The 22612-nt window shown below is 56.7% G+C and overlaps 1 protein-coding gene across 3 annotated transcripts in view; it reads right to left on the bottom strand.

Moving 5' to 3' along the window:
• KCNAB1 (potassium voltage-gated channel subfamily A regulatory beta subunit 1) overlaps positions 1-22612 on the bottom strand; it is a 57303-nt gene that overhangs the window by 2589 nt on the left and 32102 nt on the right. For all 3 annotated transcript variants that reach the window (XM_064385033.1, XM_064385035.1, XM_064385034.1), the window contains exons 2-12: positions 20083-20126; positions 13267-13304; positions 11966-12045; positions 10985-11029; positions 9623-9667; positions 9033-9076; positions 6544-6630; positions 2612-2697; positions 1796-1916; positions 1255-1349; positions 254-374 (exon numbers count right to left, since the gene is read on the bottom strand). In XM_064385033.1, coding sequence (XP_064241103.1) covers positions 254-374; positions 1255-1349; positions 1796-1916; positions 2612-2697; positions 6544-6630; positions 9033-9076; positions 9623-9667; positions 10985-11029; positions 11966-12045; positions 13267-13304; positions 20083-20126 — 806 coding nt within the window. The remainder of the gene's footprint in view (positions 1-253; positions 375-1254; positions 1350-1795; positions 1917-2611; positions 2698-6543; positions 6631-9032; positions 9077-9622; positions 9668-10984; positions 11030-11965; positions 12046-13266; positions 13305-20082; positions 20127-22612) is intronic.

The raw sequence follows: 22612 nt of genomic DNA, 5'->3' as shown, positions 1-22612 counted from the left end.
GGATCCCTGACAGGCTGGACAGGTTTGGAACAACCTGGGTTAGTGGAAAGTGTCCTGCCCGTGGCAGGGGCTGGAACAAAATGGGCTTTAAGTTCCTTTCTACCCCAAACCGCTGCAGCATCAGTAATTTTTTACTCATTTTAAACAACAAACCCATCTCTAGCTGCAGGCCCGGCCCAAACCATGGTGGAAAGAGAGCCCATTTTCAGTGTCAGCCTTTCCCCAGGCACCCCTGAGCTGTGCAGGCACCCACCAACAGCCAGCTGTGGCAGCGTGCAGCCGAGGCGCTCGGCGATGGGGGACAGGTCCTTCAGCTTGCCCTGCTGCTTCCTGCCCTCCTCGCTGATGATCTTCTCCTTCAGCCACTGGTAGCACTGCAGAGCAATCACAGCACGTCAGGCTGTCAGCTGTCAGCCGCCAAAGTGGGGACTTTAAGGCGATTTATAATTATAATCTATAAATACCTATAAATAGCAGCACTTGAAAAGCCACGTCCAGCTCAGAACGTTGCAGAGGCTGAGTAACACAAAGCTGGGCTACCCAAAGCAATTAGGGCATGGCCAGAACGTCTCCTGCTGTCCTCAGCTCTCTGCCTTTATTCTTACTCCAGAACCTGGAATCCCCCCAGTTTTCTTTTTGGACCCCCTAAGCCCCGGTAAGAATAAAATCAGAAGAATTGTGGAGAAAGAAACCAAGATGTGATGACACCAGAATGCCAAAACCTGTTAGAGAGGGCAGCCCCCAGCAGCCCGTGGGTCTGGGGATCACTGGGGGGATGCTGGGGGGCTGAGCACCCCCATGGCCCAGGCTGGTACCCAGGGAAACCATGTCCGAGTCTGCTGGACCTACATGGTTCAGGAGGCTGCAAGTGGCAGCAGCTGCATCCACGGAGTCAGGGTTGGACTCCGTGACCTTGGAGGTCCTTTCCAACCTCAAAATTCCAGGGTTAACGTCACTGAGGAGCCTGGAGCCCCACAGAGCCCCTGGCTCGTGCCTCCTCCCGGGTGATGTCCCTCAGTGCAGGGTGGGGACAGCACCAGCACCCCCAGACTGCCCCAAGCCCCCCTGAGCTCCCTGCGTGGGGAGCCCGAGCTGGTTCTAACCCAGATTCTGCTGCTCTTTGGAGCGTGGTTGCCAGAGAAACAGAGCTGATCCATCCAGGCACAGCCCTCCCTCTCACGAGGGAGCCCTCTCCCCTTTGTTGTTTTCCTGCCCTCACAAAAGCAGCACAACTCAGACGTGCTCCAGAAATACCTTGAGTGAAGCCCTTGAGCTTTCAGGGACCCCGTTGCCATATTTCCCTGAGATGATCCCACAGGCCAGGGGAGACCACGTCATTGCTCCCACCCCTGCAGAGGGAACAGAAAAAGGGGTTTTAGAGGAGTGGGACAAATCAGAGCTGTAGAAAAAATGTAGCTTTCAGTCAAAAACTAAACCAAGAGCAAGCTGATTGCTGCTTGTTCCTGCTGCCACTGGCAGCAACGCTCAGCTGGTCTTGTAGGAATGTGCTGCTGATGCCCTTAAGGATTTATTTCACTTAATGGACCACATGAATCTCAGAGAGTAAGGAGCAGCCAAGCCAATTAATACTTAATATGTTCATTAATGTACTTTAGTTATTAACATAATATTAAGTAATACTTGATCAGAGGCACAGTAAGCTGGTTTTTCTTTCAGGTCACTATTAGATAGAGACCTGGCTTTGTCACTGGTCCCCCCTGGAGCCCCAGCTCACCCTGCCCTCTGTTTGTCTCTGGAATGCCCCAGCCAGCAGGCCCAGCAGGCTCAGACTCACCGATTTTGTGGTACAATTCTGGCAGCTGCACCTCCACCTTCTCCCTCTGGAACAGGTGATACTCGGCCTGCTCACACACGGGTGGGATCATGTTGAACTGCCTGGCCACCGAGTAGGCTTCCTGCCCGGGGGGAAAACGCCTCAGAAAATGGAATGCCCTGCAGGACACGCCAGGCCACCTTCTCTGAGGCTACAGGAGATGCCAAGGCACTCTCACTGTCCCTCGGCAAGGGCAAGGGGCACCAGCAGGAAGCTGCAAGGCTGGCATCTCCTGGACTCACAGCCTGCCTGGGACACTGAAGCCCATCTCATTCCACCCTGTGCCATGGGCCAGGCTGGTATCAAACTGGAAGACTTCACTTCAGTCAAACCAAAATGACACAAACCCAAACAAACCAGCCAACTGCCCACACATCAGCCCATCTTCTCCTAATTAGCACTGGGCTCATTCTGGGACAGGCTGTTAAATTAATTGAGGTGGAAAGCCTGGATGGAGTGGAACCCAGCGTGCCCAGGGTTGCCATGCCACGACCTCCATGGCCCCACCATCATCTCCATGCTCCTCACCATGGTCTCCATGGCCCTCACCATGACCCCCAAGCTCTTCACCATGACCCCCACAGCCCCACCATGACCCCCAAGCTCTTCACCATGACCCCCAAGCTCTTCACCATGACCCCCACAGCCCCACCGTGACCTCCACAGCCCCACCGTGACCCCCAAGCTCCTCACCACGGCCCCCAAGCTCCTCACCACGGCCCCCAAGCTCCTCACCATGACCCCCAAGCTCCTCACCACGGCCCCCAAGCTCCTCACCATGATCTCCATGGCGCTCCAGCGGGACGTGCCCCAGTACATGGCCATGCCCTGGTTGATCACGTGCGTCATCGCCCGCACGATTTCTGAAGGACAGCAAAAGCAGGAGTGTGAGAAGAGCCCAGAGGCCACATTTCCACCAAACCCACTCCCAAACACCCCACACTGACAGTCCTGAACGTGCTCCTGCTGCGCTCTCCTGCCCGGGTGTGGCTGGAGAAGCACTTTCAGTGCAAACATCAAGACACTGCCCCTGCATCTGGTTCAAAACTGCTTTTCCCTCCTGGCTCTTGCCTGCCACGGCTTTAGGAGAACATTTCCCCCAAAACGGAACACAAGAGGGCAGCACAGCGGAAAAATAAACTTCAAAATAAATTCTATTTTTTTAAATTTGTTTCCTGAAAGCACATATCTGGGTCTGCCTCTCTTTACCAGGAGTACCAGGGACAGAGCTGCAAGGATGGCTGATTGAACCCTGCTCCACCAGGGCCCTGGCACCCTCAGGTGCCACCTCTGCACCCCAGCAGTGCCACGGTCCCCACTGCTGTTCTCTGGGATATGGAAGCAAGGGCACATACACCTGGACAGGATCTTGGATTTCACCCCTCAGACCTCCCTGGGGGTGAAAGATGCCTGATGAACTTTAATTTAAAGGAATCCCAGACTGGTTTGGGTTGGAAGGGATGCTAAAACTCATCCAGCGCCACCCTGTCACGGCAGGGACACCTCCCACTGTCCCAGGCTGCTCCAATTCCCAGTGTCCAGCCTGGCCTTGGGCACTGCCAGGGATCCAGGGGCAGCCACAGCTGCTCTGGGCACCTGTGCCAGGGCCTGCCCACCCTCCCAGGGAGGAATTCCTCCCCTGTATCTCATCCAGTCACAGTCCCCAGGAGCAGCCACGAGCCACAGCCCTGCCCTGGCTGTGGCAATAAACCCTGTTTCTGACAGGGCTGCAGCAGGGACACGGCCACTGCCCACAGAATGGGGGAATGAGCTAAACTCACTGTGGGAGGTGAAAGAAAACAGTTCTGGGGCACTGCTCCTGTGGCACCTCGAGGTCAGCGGGCACTGCCCACCCACCCCAGCAGCTCTGACCACCCCAACCCCTCTGGAGGGGCTCCCTGGAGCCTGCAGTGCCCAGAACATCCCTGGATTAGGGGTGGGGTGCCCCGAGTCCATGCCAGCTGCCTCGGACAGCAGTGCACCCTCGCCCTGCTCACGGCAGGAGCAGCAGGAGCCTGGCACAGAGCAGGCACCAGTGCCAGCCTGGGCACTGCCAGGGGAAGGCTCCCTTTATAACCCTGCTTCCACACACAGACCTGCCGCAAACCCAGACACAAATCCACTTCATCTCAGGGAATGAGGGAAAGGAAATAAAAACCCCAGAGAGCCTTAAAGCCAGCACTGGGATGCAAAGGAAACTTCCAGTTCTTCCTGAAAAAATACCAATTCATTTCACTGAAGGGAAAATATAGAATCAAAAACTGGTTGGGGTTGTAAAGGACCTTAAAGATCTTCCTCTTCCAAGCCCTGGCTGTGGGCTGGGACACCTTCCACCTGACCAGAGATCCAGAATTCAATTAGTGAGCAATTTCAAGCTGCTCCATCTGAATATCTAATTAAAAATTGTTTTTCATTTCCTACCACCATCAGTGTAAGCCTGCAAATGATCCTTCCCTTCCTCCCTCCCTCCTCAGCAGCTTCTCCCCGGGTTTAGTTTTCTATTTTTGCCCCGCCACCATTTCAGAGTTTTGGAAAACATTTCGTCACACGCCTCTTACACATCTCAGCCCGGGGTTGTTTTCGTGTCTCCAGCCTCTACTCCTTTCAAAAAAAACCCCAAGTCAACTCAGAAAATGTATTTGAATATGTACATATATATCTGCTTGCTGAGAGAGCCAGGGGACAGCGATGGGATTTGGGAAGGGCACAGGCTGGATCTCCTCTCCTCCAGCTGGATGCCCCAATGGCAGCACTTAAGAACAGGAGTTGTTGGGGTTTTTTTAATATAAATCAATGCTTCAAATCCCAAATAACAGCCCCTGGCACAACAACAATAATACCTCTGAGGTAGGTTAAAGTTCCCTGGTGCCAGGCTGTGCCGTGGGCACCTGGCTCTGTGACACTGGGGACACCCCAGGGACCCTCCTCTCCAGCTGCCCTGCTGGGAGAGCCCCTTGGCATGAAGGAAAAGCAGCTGCTTGCCCAGCTGGGGGATGAGATTTCACGCCAAGGAAGGAGGCAGGGAGCACACGGGGATCGGGGAGGGGACAGATCCGTGCCACCAGCCGTCCCCAAGGTCGCTGGACGAGGGGCTGGGGTGGCACGGGGTGGCAGGACACCCCTCACAGGGCTGAGCCAGCCCCAGGGGGGTGGGCAGCCCTCATCCCCCAGCCTGGCTCCGGGGCACAGCCAGACCCACGTGCCACGGGCTGCCCAAGGTGCTCATCTCCAGCTGCTCCCTGCCTCCAGCATGCGCTGCTTTTACAACGGAAAACTATTTCAATTTGCTCTGAGACCTCTGAGAACACGAAATACATTTCGGGGGTTTAGGTGAAGCAGCTTGGCCAGGTGCCCTGAGGCCCAAGTGGCTGGCAGCACAGAAATCCCCAAGGATGCTCATCTGCTCGTTCCCCAGGGAGGAGCAGAGCCCGGGGAGAGAGGGATCTGCTCTGGCATCTCCACAAGCTGCTCCTGGTGCTGGAGGAGTCTGGGGGACAGGGGACAACCCCAGGAGCAGCAGGCAGAGAAAACAACCAGGACATTCCAGGCTTTGGTGTGGTTGTGCCCCCTGCTCACAGCGTGCTGGCTGCTCCAGCCTGACCCACGAGCAGGGAACACTTCAAGGTCACCTTCTCCTCCTCCAGGAGGGGCTGCCCCAGCCCTGGAAGTGTCTCAGGCCAGGCTGGAGCAGCTGGGACAGTGGAAGGGAACGGGATGAGCTTTAAGGTGCCCTCCAAGGCAGTGCATGGCTCCCTGTGGGAGAAGCTGAGGCGTGTGTGGTGCTGAGCAGGATGGAGTGCTCAGCAAGCAGCACTGACAGATGGCCCAGCAGATGCTCTGGGAGGGAAGTGCCTTAGTAGGTGATCCTTAAAAAAGGCAGGAAGAAGATGGGAAGTATCTCCAGCATGCCATTCATGAGAGAAACGTCCCTTTTTTCACCCTGCTGGAGCCTCAGGCAGCGCCACAGGCTGTGCCTGGCTGCCAGGCTGGCTCTGGGGTGTGGGATCAGCTGTGCCCTGGGCACAGGAGCCCCTCCACGCTGCTCAGTGACAGCAGACCGAGCACAGAGGTCACAGCACAGAGCCTTCCTGGACCTCAGCAGCTCCTGGGGAAGCTCCTAAAACCCCAGGCTGGTCCCTGACCCGCACTGGGGGGCACCCACGGGTCACCCTGGTGGCACAGCCCCACATCCAGCAAGGAAAGGGGTGCCAGCACTCCTGACAGAGCTCCAGCTCCGTTTGATTGCCATGGACCATCCACCACAGCCATCTGCCATGGGCACCTGCCTTAAACCCAGCCACAAATCCACTTGGTCTGGAGGAACTGGGAAAAGGAAATGCCCCAAACATTAAAGCCACTCCTTTCTGGGACAGAAAGGAAACTTCCATTTCCTTCTAAAACATACAAACTCATGTCGTGGCAAGGAAGACATTGAAACCTTAAACAGGACCTTAAAGGACATTAATTCCAGCCCTCTGCCTGGGCAGGGACACCTTCCATGGAGCAGGCTGCCAAAATGAGACATTTCACATTTAAACCAGGGACACCTTCCATGGAGCAGGCTGCCAAAACGAGACATTTCACATTTGAACCGCTCCACCTGAACAATTAATCAGAAATAATTTTTCATTTCCTGCCCCACTCAGTGCAAGCCCTGAGGCCAGGGTCAGGCCCTGCAGGTTAACCCCTTCAGGGCAGCTCCCACCAACCTTCCATGGGGGTGTTGTTGTCCGGCCGGTTGGCAAAGACCACGTCCACATATTCCAGCTGCAGCCTCTGGAGGGAAGCCTTCAGCCCTGGGCAGGCAAAGCAGAGACAAGGACAGGCAGGGTCACAGGGAGCCTGGGACAGGGCCGAAATGGCACCAACCACAGCTTGCTGTACTTAAACACCTGTATTGTTATACATACACACACAGAACCACTTGGCATGTGAGAGGGGTGATGAATGATGCTGTGCCACGTCCCTGCAGCATCTGAAGAGGAAAGCCCCAGCCTGGCCAGGCAGAGAGCCCCTCCTTCCCCAGGAATGTGCTGCAGTTCAGATTTGTGCTGACCAGCCCTGCTCACAGAGCTGTCCCTGCCAGGGACTCTCTCAGTGCCCTGCTCCTGCCTGCAGGGAATTCCATCTGGGTTTTGCCACGGAGCCTTTCCTGCCCCAGCCCCAGGGGGCAGGATGGGGGCACTGGGGCTGACTGGTGCCACTGGAACAGGTGAAGCATCAGGGAGGGCTGTGCCCACCCACGCTGCCCAGGGAGCCTGGCACAGCAAGCCCTTTCCAGCTCAGTCCATAAATGCCCAGGTTTCCAGAGCCTTCCTGTGAGGATCTGATGGGAGATGGCACCAAACCCCTGCAGATATATTTATATATCCCTGTATGAGTGTATGAGAGAGGGCGAGCAGAGGATGGGCATTTCATCCAGCTCAAAATTCAGCAAACATTTCCAGCCTGCTCTATTTTGACTCATTCTTCATGAACATTCATAAAAACATTTTGTTCTTGGGAAGATTTGTAGAAAATAACTGTTAAAAATCCTCTTCTCTCTCTCACGCACACAGATATATATAAATATATATCTATAAAAATATAAAATATCTCTCATTGACCTTAACGTTTGCTGGGTGTTCTGTGAAATTATTCCAACTCCTGCCAGTGCTTTTCTGTCATTTCACAAAGTAGTTCCACAAGAAATGGAAAATGGATGGGTCTGGAGTGCCTGTGACACATCTGAGCTCTTTCAGTGCCACTGCCTCACTGAAGCTTATTTAGATGAAAATTCAACAAAACGTTGAATACAGGAAAAGCTTTCTCCAGGATGACCTTACTGGGAAAGTCCCAGGATCCTGCAAACACTCCAAGATAAAACTCTGCAGGGCAATCCTGGATAAAACCTGCCGGGAGCAGGAAGGGGGAGCATGGAGGAGCCAAAGCTGCAGCCCAGGGAGGGGCTGCTGACCCCACTCATCCACCCGAGCTGGGCACTGCCCTGGGCTGCGATCTCCCAGCTGTGCAGCACAGAGAGGAGGAGCTGCTGCCCCCAGGATTCCAGCCCTGAGCCCCCAGCTGCGGGTTCTGCGCGTCCCAGGGGGGACAGGGGCACAAACGGGTCACACAGCAAAGGAGCTGGGCAGGAGTCTGTCCTGGGGGCTGGCACTGCCTGCACTGCCCCTCCTCAGCATTCCCCAGCCCAGGATCCTGCTGGGGGCTGGCACTGCCCCTCCACAGCGTTCCCCAGCCCAGGATTCTGCTGGGGGCTGGCACTGCCCTGCTGGGGGCTGGCACTGCCCCTCCACAGCGTTCCCCAGCCCAGGATCCTGCAGGGAGCAGCCCAGGAGCTGCAGATGCTCCTGCTCCAGCCCAGGGCTGGCTGCTCTCACAGGGACAGGGTCACAGGGGACAGTGCAGGTCCTGGACGTGACCCTGGGCTCAGTTCTGCTCCTGGCACTGCTGTCCCCGAGCTGTGAGCCGAGCCCTGCAGGGCAGCTCTGCTGCAGCCCAGGCACACAGGGCCAGGGTTTGCAGGGCACAAGGAGAGCACAGAGCTGCTGCTGTCCCCTCTCCTGCAGGAGCACGGCCACAGGGACAGGGCAGAGCAGCAGGGAGGGCAGCAGGGGCTGGCTGTACCCCCAGGGTGGGATGGAGCCCGGTGAGCTGAGCCCTCCAGGAGCAGCACCAGGAGCAGGGCTCAGCCGTGCCAGCGGGGGCTGGCAGCCCTCCAGAGACCATTTCTGCAGGCTGACACCATGCCCACATCCTCATCCTCACCCCTCCCGGCTGCGAAGGCAGCCCAGGCACCCCTGGCCCCACGGGGGAGGGCTGGGGGTGCAGAGGGCTCCCCAAACCCAGCAGAGCCCAGGAATGAGGGGCAGGGGCTGCCAGCGCAGCCCATTCCCTGACACTGGGCATGTTGTGGCAGTTTTGTGCTCCCCTTGGGACGCCCTTTGCAGCTGCAGTGTGCCTGGAGCCCTGGGCTTTGTGCTTTTCAAAACCCAAACCCTAGCCCCAGGCAGGAAATCAGCCGAGGGCGAGGGCTGCTTCCAGGGAGGGGAGCCAAAGCCATCCTTGGGAGCATTCTGGGCGTTTCAGGATGAGTTTGGGAGCTGCCCTGGCACAGGGGCAGCGGGATCACACAGCCCCAGGGCACGGGGGAGCCAGCGGGGCAGAGCCCACCCGGGGCAGCCCTGGCACATGCCCGTACCTTCGATGATGTGCTTCCTGGACAGGCCTCGCTCCGTCTCTGCCCTGCAAGGCAAAAACAGGCACGGCTGGGAGGGAGGGGTGCCCACAGCCGGGGGCACGGAGCCCTGCTCTCTTTTAAACACCCCAAAACTGCAGAACCACACGCTGGCTGGGTTGGGAGGGACCCTAAATGCCACCCAGTGCCACCCTGCCCTGGCAGGGACACTGCCACTGTCCAGGGACACCTCCCACTGTCCCAGGTGCTCCAGCCCCAGTGTCCAGCCTGGCCCTGGGCACTGCCAGGGGTCCAGGGGCAGCCACAGCTGCTCTGGCAATCCCAGCCCAGGCAGGAATTCCCAGTTCCCAATCTCCCACCCATCCCTGCCCTCTGGCAGTGGAGCCATTCCCTGGGTCCTGTCCCTCCATCCTTGTCCCCAGTCCCTCTGCAGCTCTCCTGGAGCCCCTTCAGGCTCTGAGCTCTCCCTGGAGCCTTCTCCTCTCCAGGTCCTTAAAACACTTGGCAAGATTAACAGAAATGCAATGTCAGCATTAACCTGCCCTGGCTGTAGGGCTGGGGCAGCAAACAGGACAAGGGACTGTCACACTTACTTGCCACCCCAGTACAGCTTTGTGGTTATCACCAGACTGGACCTCCTGCAAAAAAAACCAGGAAAATTAATATAATTCTTAAAATATTAACAATAATAACAGTCACAAAGCAGGTGCTGCCCATGAGGAACTTGTAAAACCTGGGAGCAGGGCTCCTGCTGGGAAAGCTCAAACAGACAAGAGCAGCTGTGAAATGCTGAGGAGACACTGGCCCAGTGCTGGTTTGGGGGAATTCCCTGCAAATGGAACTTTGGCAGCCAGGGGACCCCAGGAACTGCCCGGTGCCTCAGGGAATGGCACCACAGTGCTCAGGGCATGGTCCCTCTGCAGCGGTGAGCAGCACGGGGAGCTGGGCTTCAGCCCCCCCAGAAGATGCAAAGTGAAATATCCTGCAGGTGTTTGGTAAAATATGCCCATAAATAGCCAGAGCACGAGGAAACTGAATGAAATCAGGGGAAGTTGGGATTGGACATGGGGATAGAGACCAGAGGTAACCCAAGTGAGGGGACCAAACCCCCGGACATGTTTAATTACTGAGTGAGCAGCTCCCAGCCCTTTTCCAGGGGCTGCAGTGCCATTCCCTCCTGCCACCCTGCCCCGAGCCTCTCACTGCCAGGCAGCACTCCCAGAGCTATTAAACTCGAGTGTGAGACATCTGAATTAATCTGTAAGCTCTACATGATATTAAATCAAAGATTTATCATCCTCCAGCTGCCTTGCTGCATAACCAGACATGTGCAACACAATTTCCCCAGCTTTTATTGGACTTCATTTTATTTCCTGCACATCACCCAGGGTATTTCTCACCAAGTAATCAATCACCCCCCTAATCCCCCGGGCTGGGTTTGCAGAGAGCCCAGATAGACCCCCCTAGAACCTGCAGGGAGGCCTTTGCAGATGATGCAAATCCCTTAAAACTCCACGGCATATGCTAATGAGCATCCTTTAAGCGAGGTGTCACCTCCTCCCAGGCTGTCACAGCTCCGCATCCCAAACCCACAGCGTTCCCAGCAGGGACGGGGTGCCAAGAGCACCCGGCCTCCCACTCGGGAGGGGATGGACAGCCCCGAGGGGTGTGACGGGGGGCACAGGGGGTGGGCACAGCCCCGAGGGGTGTGACGGGGGGCACAGGGGGTGGGCACAGCCCCGAGGGGTGTGAGGGGGGGCACAGGGGGTGGGCACAGCCCCGAGGGGTGTGACGGGGGGCACAGGGGGTGGGCACAGCCCAATTCCCAGGAGAGCCCCCTCCCCGGGCACTGGGAAGGTGTGGTGCCCCTGTGGGACCAGGGCACCCAGCGGGTGCTGGGACAGCACCCCCCACCAGGGGAAATTCTCCAGACCAGGGGAAATGCCACACTGTACCTCCAGCCCTTCTTCTTCAGGATGTTCCCCAGGATCACCTCGGCCCTGTGCAGGAAGAGGGCAGCGTCAGAGGACGGGGGATGCTCAGTGCCCCCACCCAGCCCTGCCCTCCCCCGGTGACAGTGACCCCCAGCTGGGACAGACCCATCCAGCACAGAGCCTGCTGTCCCCCACTGCCCCTTCCAGGGGCCCTGGTGCCTGGTCCCTCAGCAGGACACGATGTCCCAGCCCAGCTGGGAGCCTGGCAGTCACCCCAGTCCCATTCAGCACAGGTGATGTCCCCCATCCCATCCCACAGGCAATGTCCCCCACCCCACAGTGGCTCTGAGAGCAGCCAGAGCGGCTCCCCCAGGATCCCTGCCTGGAGCTGTCACAGCCCCAGCCATCCACCACCACTGAGATCCATTTTCCATCTGTTCAGGGCATTTTTCTCCCTGTGCCAACAGTGGTGCACTCCAGCCTCTGCTGGGCACAAGAGGCTTTGGGTTAATTGTTTGGGTTTGTTTGATGAGTGCCCCAAAGACAAAGGTGCTCCTGTCCCACTCAGGGATAAAGAGGCTTTCCAAGCACGCCCAGAGCCCAGCCCATCAGAGGGGGAGCAGAGAGCCTGGGGAAGGCAGGTGCAGCTCTGCCAGCCCCTCGGGCACACCCTGCCCAGGTGGGTCAGTGCCATCCCCCGGGCACACCCTGCCCAGGTGTGTCTGTGCCCGGGCACACCCTGCCCAGGTGTGTCAGTGCCATCCCCCGGGCACACCCTGCCCAGGTGTGTCTGTGCTCCATCCCTCGGGCACACCCTGCCCAGGTGTGTCTGTGCCCGGGCACACCCTGCCCAGGTGTGTCAGTGCCATCCCCCGGGCACACCCTGCCCAGGTGTGTCAGTGCCATCCCCTCGGGCACACCCTGCCCAGGTGTGTCAGTGCCCGGGCACACCCTGCCCCGGTGTCTCTGCCCATCCCCCGGGCACAGCCTGCCCGCACTCACTTGCCGGCCGCGTACACCTCGGCCGTGTCGAACAGGTTCACGCCGCTCTCGTAGGCGATGGTCATCAGCTGCTCGGCCACCTGGGGAGCACGGGGACAGCCCGGTGACAACCACACCCAGCGGGGAAAATCCCACAGGGGACAAGCGTTCAGCGCAGCCGGGAGCGCTGTGCCAGCCCCTGCCCAGGGGACACCCCGGGGGGGACACCAAAACTCGGATTTACATCAAGTGCCCCGGCAGGAACCCATCCCTCTCCCAGGAGCTTCCCCTCAGGGAGGCAGCCAAGGATTTCACGGGGTTCCAGGAGATGCTCTGCAGCTCCACAGGGTGTAACACAGAACGGGGGGTTAAAGTTCCCCTGGCTGCCTGCCAGCCTGCCCTGCAGCTCTCTGACATGCCCTGGCGTGGGGAAATCACTGAAGGGCATTTTGGGGAGCCCTGGGGCTCCTGCTGCACCCCAAGGGGCAGCTCTGGCTCAGCATCCCGAGGAGGGCAGCCCCAAGGACAGGGCTGTGCTTTTGTCCTGCTTTGCATGGAATTTATCCTGCTTTGCATGGAATTATGGTGAGCAAGGGCGGCAGGAGGACCAGAGACACCAAAACAGGCCTTGACTGACCATCGTCCCACATTGACATGAGAGGGACCAAAGCTGGGGAATTCATGGGAACAAAGCCAGGGATCCACGAGACCAAAGGTGGAGGATCCACGGGGAGAAGCAGCAATACCACGACAGATCAGTGACTTTAAAGGAGAACCCCTAGGAACTGAGGCTCCAGGGCTCTCTTCCTCATGCCAGAGCTGTTCTGGGCGTGTTCCACGTCCCAGGGCAGGCAGCTGCTCTCCCTGGCGCTCACATCTGGCACAGCTGGCTGCAGAGGAGCTCAGTGCAGCCCAGTGCTCCGGGCTGATTCCCTGCCCCAGGAGCCATCTGCTCCAGGGAGAAGCACGGAGGAAACCCCAGCTCACTTTCAGTTGTTTCAGCTTGTTCTGTCAAAAATAAATCACCTCTGTGAGGCCAGCCCTGCCCGTATTTAGGGCTGTTGCCCATTGTGTCCACACACAAAAATAGCTCCCAGTTCCCACCGCAGGAGCCCAGGGGAAGGAGGGGACATTGCTGGGGACAGCACAGGACAGGAGATGGCCCTGAGGGGTGCATGGGGCTTGTGAGAGTCCATCTCTGGAAATGTCAGCTTCATCAGGGGGTTGTGGCAGAGCTCTGTGGAGTGACTCTCTGCTGTCTCTCCAGCAGCCACAATTTCATTTAAAAATATCCCAGAGCAGGGTTTGTTCCAGGCACTCACCTCATCTGAGATCTGACCTCCAAAAGTGACCCAGGTCCCTGGAAAAAGCAAAATAATCCGTTACTACAACAGGGTTTGACATCAAAAATGAGACTTGCCAGAACTCCCTCTGGGATTAAATGGGTGTGAGATGGGGTGAGCTGGCTCAGGGGGAGGTGCAGCCCCAGGCGAGCTCCTGCAGCCAGGCAGGACAGGGCACCTGCTCCCAGGGGATGCTGTGGTGCCAAAACACAGAGCTGGATTCAAATCATGACATGGTTTGGGTTGGAAGGACCTTAAATCCCATCCAGTGCCATGGCAGGGACACCTCCCACTGTCCCAGGCTGCTCCAGCCCTGTCCAGCCTGGCCTGGGCACTGCCAGGCCCTGAAATCTGAAGCTCTTTCCAAATCAGAAATCATTTTCCAAAGCTTCAATTTGACAAATTGGAAAAAATCCGTGACGCTGCCACAACACATCATTTGGGGAATGAAACTCTCCTTAAATCTGTACTTCAGCATCCTGAAAGTCAAAATTAGAAAAAAAAAAAAAAGACATAAAAAAGATAAATATTTCTTCTGACAGGAAAGATTTCCAAGCCAAAGTGACATTTTCCTGGGAACTTTTCCATGAAACCAGTGTCCAGTGCCAGCCCAGCCCAAGGGCACTGCTTGCTCCAGGCTGGCTCCTGAAGCTGCTGCAGTCTAGGCTCAGTTGCTGACTCTGGTCTATTATTAGGAAAACTTGGGGCATTATCTCTTTGTGATCATTGCTAAAAAAAAAAAAAAAAAAAAAAAGAAAAGAAAAAAAAAAAAAAAATAAAAATCCTGTGGTGGGAGCAGCGTGTGGATTTAACCAGATCATGAACCAGTCTGGGTTAGAAGGGACCTTTAGAGGTCAGCTGGTCCAACCCAGGGAATTCCCACAGGAACAGGATTTTGCATGCATGTCTTTATTTTAGGAGCACAGATCTCCTAAGGAGGGGGAGGCAGCAGGAGCTGGGGAGGCTGCAGGTCACGCAGAGCCCTGCCCAGCCACCCCTGCTCCCTGGGCTCAGCAGGGCTGTGCCCCCCGGGCTCCTGCCAGCCTGCCACGGTGCCCCCCGAGCCTGGCACACTCCTCCTCACTCCTGCAGAGCTGCAGGGAAACCCAGATGTCAGCCTCAGCCATTCCTTGGATGGATGGAGGGATGGATGGATGGATGGATGGATGGATGGATGGATGGATGGGGCAGAGCTCACGTGGCTCCCACGACCCCCCTGCTCTGACCACGAGGGGCTCAGGGGTTACCATGATATTTTATGAAATTCCTCTGCTAGGATTTTCCCTCCTGAGGAGCCGGGAGCCCCGGGAAAGGAACGTAAACAATAACTGTGTGCTGCTGTGGGATGCAACAGGTGCAGCTGAGGTTGGGGCATGGTGGCTGTTCCTAATTAAGAGCCAATCACAGGTGCAGCTGCACTGGACTCACAGTCACAAGATTTGTTATGCATACTATTCTATTGTTGTTTAATCCTTCTAATCCTTCTTTTCTCCCTGTTCTTTTAGTATAGTTTTAATGTAGTACTTTAATATAATATAGATATATCATAAGCTAATAAATCAACCTTCTGAAAATGAAGTCAAGCCTCATGTCTCCACACACGGGGTGCTCACCTCAACAGGCTCGGGCTAGCAGCTGGAGCTGGAAATCCAGCTGAAAATCTCACTGAGAACCCAGTGAGACCTCCCCAGTGTGCCAGGGCAGGCTGGGCAGGGCTGGCAGCACCTGGGGCAGGGGGACGTCCCTGCCATGGCAGGGTGGCACTGCCCACCCCACCCACCCGTGCAGCAGGGATGGAGCAGGACAGGCCCTGCAGTGCCAGCGCCGAGCTCTGACGCTGCCAAGGAGCAGAAATTGCAGCTGCCCTGCCTGCCTGCACTTGGAAAGGTGCAAAAGCTGCTGCCAGACCCTCAAAGAGGGACGGGGTCCCTGGGACAGGAACCCCGGGCAGGGGTGAGGCGCTGGGGCAGCTTTGATCAGCCCTGCTCAGAACCAGGCACCCATCATCTCTGGCAGCTGGAGCTCGCTCTCTTTCCCTCAAAAAAAGGCCAAGCTGAATTTTTTAATACGTCAGGTTTCCCTCAGTGCAAATAAAGCTATTTAAAGATGCACAAAGTGTGAGTTCAAACTGCAACTCCTGACTTCCTGCAGAACAACCCGAGCTGGAAAAGCCAAGCTTGCCACAGATCAGAGATGAAATGGGAACTAAACAAATGAGCAAAGAGCACAGATTTTCTAGCTGGTTTTGTATTTTCTTTAGCTCTATGAGGATAACAATAATGGGACAGGAGTACCCCTGCTGCACCTTGCTGGCTCCAGACCTCAGGAGAGGTATTTTCTCTGATTAGAGGAGTTTAAATACTCTGGTCCTGCACAACAAAGATAAAACTGAAACCTGTTTTCATTTTATCTTTAAGCTTCTTCATGCAGATAAAAAAAAATAACCAAATGAAGCCTGATTTCCATGTTAAAGCTTCAGAGGTGTTATTTTTACAGGAATGCATTAAAATGTGTTTGTACCAAAAAATGGGTTGAGACTGTTTATCTCAAAGAGATTTTTTTCCCCTTTTGCATAAGCAGCACACAGGTGCACAGGTGAGAAGGAAGAGCATTATTCATCCTCCCCACAGAGTGCACATCCTCTCAGAATTCACCTTCTGACACAAAGCACGTCCCACTGAGCGCCAATGTGCTCAGGGAGAGCAGCCTGAGAGCCCAAACCAGAACAACAGGCACCTTAAACTCCTGAAATGCAAGGAATAAATGTATGTATGGGGAATATCTGCACTGGGCAGCCCTGCCTGAGGCCACCTGTGCCCACCCTGTGCCACCCTGTGCCCCCAGGCCCAGCTGGGGCACAGCAGCACCAGCACAGCACACGGCTGGGGAGTCCCTGGGGTCTTTTTCCCCACAATCAGCACAAAAACCAGGCAGGGATGTGAGTTTGGGCTCGGCAGGGTGAGCTCCAGAGCTGGGGAAGGGAAGGGCTCTGCTTCGGGAGGCAGGAGCAGGGGAGGCAGCCCCGCCACGGCAGAGGCACGGCGTGGCACAGGCTGCTGCCCTCCCTCTGCAAATTCCAAAAGGCAAAAAAAAGCACAAGGCGCATTTGGCATTTCAAACAACAGCCAAGGATGATTCACAACCTCAGCCAACACACTCACTTGGGGAGAAAAACATACTGGAGAAAGAGATGTATTTTTTAAAATGCTCCTTTCCCCTGTCCAAGTCCCTGTCTCTCTCTCACCTACCCCAGCCCTTGCCCATCACCTTCCTCCCTCCTGCCTTGAAAAGGTTTTCCAAGTGGATATCCTGTCCTCCAAGGGGAATTCCTGCTCTGGCTCCCTCTCCAGCGCAGCAGGGCGTGGTGCCAAAGCAGAGCCCACCTGAGCAGTGTCACAGCGTGCCAGCACGAGTGCCACCTGTGCAGGAGCAGAGGGCTGAGCCCCCGCCCGTGCTGCTGCTGCCAGGGACGGTGCCCGTGCCAAAGCTCACCCCCAGAGCCAGGGCAGAGCAGCACCTGCCCCCTCTGGGCTCACAAAACAGCAGTTCTGCAGCCACCTGAGGCCTCCTGCCCGTGGGATTGGGGATATCGGGATGGCAGCTTGGTCCTGCTCCTTTCCCTGAGGGCAAGGCTGTCTCCAAACCTGCAGGAGCCCAAGGCAGGGTCCCCCTGAGCTGCACAGGTGAAAAACGTGACCTGGCACTCCCTGGAGTCACGTTTCACCAAGGAAAGGGGCTGGCAGCAGCCCAGGGCCAGGCTGGCGGGTCCCCAGTGGAGGGCTCACCTGGGGGAAACACGCAAGCAGGAGGGGAGAGCCCAGCCCAGGCAGGAGCAGGAGCAGCTCGGGGATGTTGCCAGCCTGGCTGGGCAGCCCCAGCTCCACAGGAATGATGCTCAGCCCCGCTCTGAGGGGCTCAGGGCCCTCCCAGACAGCCCTGCCAGCAGAGGGGCTCCTTCCCCTGAGCCAGGAGGAGCAGGATGTCCCTGAAGGGTCCCTGCTCCCAGCCTGCCCACCTCAGATTCTGCCCCACTTCCCCTTCTCCTCCACTTCTCATCCTGCAGGATGAAGCACGCTCCCACCTTGCTGAGATTTTGCAAGGCTTTTGAGGAAGACTGCTGAGCCCTCAGAAACTTCAGTGAGCCCTAAATTGGATTTTCATGCTGCAGAGAACACAGGGATACGCATTTATCTTTGGGGGAACTGCAAGAGAGAAGGCATTTAGGAAAGCCAGAGAAGGCAGAGCTGGGAGCAGACACCTGGGGGATCTGCAGAGGGACAGGTGGGGCAAGGAGGAGGGTTTTAAACTGAAAGAGAGGAGATTTAGATCAGATATTGGGGAGGAATCCTTCCCTGGAGGGTGGGCAGGCCCTGGCACAGGGTGCCCTGGATCCCTGGCAGTGCCCCAGGCCAGGCTGGACACTGGGGCTGGAGCACCTGGGACAGGGGAAGGTGTCCCTGCCATGTCAAGGAGAGAACAGGACGAGCTTTAAGGTCCTTCCAACCCAAAACAACCTATAGCAGAAAAGGTGCTGTGCCCCAGGAGGAACACCTGCCCAGTGCAGGGAATTTGGAGTTATTCTGGGTTCCAGGCTGGCAGCTCCCCTGTCCCTGCTCAGGGCAGGGGCTCAGGGCTGTGCTGGAGCAGCAGGAGGTGCCCAGCAGCCCCCCCAGCCCTGCACAGCTGCACTCACAAAGGCTCAGTATATTTAGATGCTGCTGCAGTTCCTCTTCAAATCAAAGAAAAGCTCTGCAAAACTGCTTGTTGTTTTTTCTTTTTCTGCTGCTACTTCCTTCCCGTGGCTTTCTCCCCCAGCAGCACTTGGGGAAGCTGTGAGGCTGACAGTAAAACTGATAAATAAAAGCTCTGCACAGGCCAGGCGAGTCCTCTCCAGGGCTGGGCTATTTTAACCAGAGCAGCTCTTGGCAGAGCAGGGCCTGCTTCTCCCTCTTGTGCCACAGGGTGACTTTCACAATTCCCTCCAGTTTAACCCCAAATCCCACAGGGCTGGGGCCAGCCAGCCCTGCCAGGGATGATCAGGCAGAGCCCCCCAGCTCCTCCCTGCCCCAAGGCAGCAGCACCCCACCCTGGCACTGCTCACCCGGGCAGCTGACCCCCAGAACTCACCCCAAACACTCTCTGCTCTCACAGCTTGTGCTCTACCAAGCTCCTGGCTGCCAACAAACAGCCCCAAGGCTGTTATTTTTCTGTCTGAACAGCCTGAGCAGAATAATCACAGAATCATGGAATGGTTTGGGCTGGAAGGACCCTAAAGCTCATCCCATTCCACCCTCTGCTGGGCAGGGACACTTCCCAGGAGACCAGGCTGTCCTGGCCTAATAATAATAACAGAATTGTTAAATAATAATATTATTATTATAACTGGACTTCTCAAAGAACATTCCAGTAACGACCAACCCAAAGTGCAGCCAGGATGGAAATTTCCTGATGACTAAAGCCAAGCATGCCACAGGTGTGAGTCTGCAGGCAGCAGTGCTTCCCTGACTACCTCACAGGTCTAAAGCTTGCTGCAGACTCCTTGGGTCTGCGGGTACATCCATTGATTTAAATACCCTGAGTAAGTGCAGAATGAACGTTGCCATCTCAGATTCGTAATTAGCTTAGATTCATAATTAAGCTACTGTTGTGCTCATAGCAAATCCTATTGAGTCACTTGATAAATGTTAAATTAGTCAACTGATTAAGCCCTGCTATTGTTGTGCTGATGGAGCACTGCTAGACCCTGCAGACCTGAAGCACTGATCAGCCTGAGGCCGAGCCTGGCACCCCAGGGCTCCAGGGGAGGGTCTGCACCCCCTTTCTGTGGGCCAGCATCCACTCCAACACTGCAGGCTGATCTCAACCTCATTTCCCTCCACGTGCTCTGTCTGCGTAGCAATAAACCAAAAAGTGCCATGGAACTCCATGATTTCATCAATTCATACTCAGCCTGGGCTGGCTGCTGCCTTTCTCAGCCGTTCTTTAAGGAACTGAGTGGTTCTGCACCTCCCTGGGGCAGCACTGTGCCCCCGGGAGGCAGAACGGGCTGGAGGGGCAGCGCTGGGGCACAGCTCCATCCCTGGGGCTGCAGGAGCAGCTCGCAGCACAGCTCAGCCTCCTCCTCCTCCCTGCAGGGCTGGCACCCAGCACACACCACCACCCGTGTGCCAGGGGCTGCCCTTCAGAGCACTGCTCTGAGTGACAGCAGCAGGAGCTCTGCAGGAGCAGAACCCTTCCCCAGGAAACGGAGAGGGGACAGAGCAGAGTATGGAATTGTGGGCTGCTGGAGCAGGGGAACAGGGCTCCCAGGGGAGGGGATCCAGGGGGATGGGGATCCAGGGGCGTGGGGATCCAGGGGCGATGGGGATCCAGGGGCGATGGAGCTCTGCCCCAGCCCAGCTGGCCCTGGCACCCCTGGGGACAGGGGATGGGATCCAGGGGGGATGGGGATCCAGGGGGGATGGGGATCCAGGGGGGATGGGGATCCAGGGGGGATGGGGATCCAGGGGGGATGGGGATCCAGGGGGGATGGAGCTCTGCCCCAGCCCAGCTGGCCCTGGCGCTCCTGGGGACACGGGATGGGATCCAGGGGGGATGGGGATCCAGGGGGGATGGGGATCCAGGGGGGATGGGGATCCAGGGGCATGGAGCTCTGCCCCAGCCCAGCTGGCCCTGGCGCTCCTGGGGACACTCCCTGCCCCTGCTGCTCCCCGGGACTGGGCACACCACGGGGTTTTACAGCACAAACTGTTTTACAGCTCCCTGGGACTGGGCACAGGGGCCAGAGGTACTCACCCAACCCCAGGCACGACACTCTCAGCCCGGACTTCCCAAGGTTTCTGGAAGGAAAGGAACATCATTAGAAAATGCAGGGCAGCCCCTGAGGGACACAGCACAACCCCAAGGGAAGCCAGCAGCTGCAGGGGACAAGCCACAGCTTCTGCCCAAATGAGTGCTTTCCTCCAAGAGGGGCAGATCTCCCACGCTGGGACCTGGGCAGGATCAGGAATAAACCCCTGCCCTTCCTCCTGAGTTATGTGCAGCCAAATGAAATAAAAGGGAAGGCAAAGCCCTGCTGGCCCCGGGCAGGGCCAGGGGAGGCTGGGGCAGCACACCCCAGGCTGTGACCTGTGCTCCCAGCCTGGCCCATTTTTCCACTCTGGATTTCCTGGCCGTTTCAGCTTTTCATTCCCACAGCACAATTTCCCTGAGGAGCATCCCAGGACCAGCCCAGCACCAGCCAGCCCTTGGGGCAGGACTGCCCATGCTCCCACCCCTCCAGGACCCCTTAATGCACTGCTGCCCCCAAAATTTAGTGCTGCTCATGGGGATTTCAGATGCTGGCAGACACAGGGACCTGACCTGCAGGTCTGAAAGATGCAGGTTTGAAAAGGTGCAGCTGCATCTCCAGCCCCACGAGCCCCCAGGCTCACAGCACAGCTAGGGCAGGCACTGACCTCTTTTCTGTGTGTGTTCTATTTTTTCTTCTCTATTCCTTTTCTAGTTTTCCCTTTTTCTTTTTTTTTTTCCCCATCTTTTCAGTGCAAGCACAGCTGGAGCCTGCCCACCAAACCCAGAGCAGCACAAATCCTCAAATCTTCCCCATCCTGACTGGAACCCTTGGGGGGCTCAAAGGCAAAGCCCAGAGCTGCAGCACCAAGGGCAGGGATCCCAGAATCCCAGACCCATGGGATGGGGATTCTGCATTCCTCCTGGACACAGCCCACCCACCCCAGAACACCCCTCAGAGTCAAGTGCTGCTGCTCATTCCCTCACAGCTTCCAATTATTTTATTGGTTTTTAATCCTATTTCTCACTGACCTGATCATTGCTGCTCAAAGTCTGTGGGCACAGCTCAGCCATGAACTCCTCTCTCCACATAAATATAAATACACATCTACACATACACCCTTTATATATATTTTTTTTTTTATATACCCCCTTTGCACATATGCCCTTCAGCCCTATACATACATATCCTTTATGTGTAACCATTTATGGAAATACACACATATACCCCTTAAATCCATATATCCATGGGCACACCCTTTATATTCCCTCCTTTTATATCTACACACAGAGATATTCCAGTATCCATGTGCAAATGCAGATCCTCTCCATACATCCCTTTATAATTCCCTGTATCCATGTGTTTGTATGGACATGGTGAGTGCATCTCCGGGGTGCTTCCCTGCATTTACAGGATTCCCACCCCTGGCAGTGGGATCTGCTGCAGGGTCTGAGCCCAGACCCCAGTGATTGTCCTGCCCTCCCCCACAGCTCCCTGTGCCACCACGCCAGGGCTGCCCCCTCCCCACCCCGGGCAGATTTTGGGGTAAAACACACCAGGGAGCAACACCCAGCTCTGTGAGGAGCCTGCTCAGCCAACAACCCAGGCAGAAATGTTGTGTTTGCATTTCCACAGCTCTGCCATTTGCTCAGCGTGCCTGACCCGGATATTTGGGAAACTGCCACTGGAAATGCCAAACCCCTGCAGGGCCAGATCCCCCTGCCAAGGGAGCGGGGGGCTGCTGGGCAGGGGATGGCTGAGCCCCTGGGCCAGCCTGGGGAGCAGCCCCAGCTGTGCAGAGGGGCCCCAGCAGCTGGGGAGCTGCCACGCTGGGGGGGAACTGGCCACACTGGGGGGGAACTGGCCATGCCTGGCCCCAGCACAGACTGTGCTGTGCAAGAGCTCACTGAGCCAGCCCCGGCTCCTCCTGCAGAGCAGGAATCGGTCTGGAATTCCCCACTCAACACCTGCTTCTCCTCTGCCTCCCCAAACAAGAAACAAACGAGGGAGAAACCCACAAAGGCCCACCAAGCAAATACTCACGTGTATCCCCACTCACACCCATTCTGCAGCAGCCATCTGGGGGCAGATGGAGCAGACAGACAGACAGACAGGTGCCTGAAGCTGCACAAGCACCAGGTAAAATCAATGGGCTGTCTCCAAGTGACGGGGCAGTGAAAGCTCTCTGTGCTCCCCTGCACTGATTCCAGGCTCGGGGACAATGCAGCACCCCACAGCTCCCCGAGGCTGGCTGAGCTGGGAATGGGGATGGAACAAATCCCAGTCCATCAGGAGCATCTGCTGTGGCCGTGCACAGCCCAGCATCCTCCAGGGAAACTGCTGAGCTCAGGGTGCTCACCTGCAGCTGCTGGGCTCCAGGAGGGCTGGGACAAGGGGAAAGGCTTCCCACTGCCAGGGGTTAGCTGGAATACTGGGAAGGAATTCCTCTCTGTGACAGAGTAGCTATTAGGGAGGACAAAGCAGGAGCCTCTGCTCTCTGGGGATTTCTGGTTTCCCGGCCAAAGCAGCTGATTG

The sequence above is a fragment of the Passer domesticus genome, chromosome 11 (assembly GCF_036417665.1).
Source record: "Passer domesticus isolate bPasDom1 chromosome 11, bPasDom1.hap1, whole genome shotgun sequence".
NCBI lineage: Eukaryota > Metazoa > Chordata > Aves > Passeriformes > Passeridae > Passer > Passer domesticus.
Note: the sequence above shows the minus strand (reverse complement) of the source record. Positions and strands in the feature narration are given on the sequence as shown.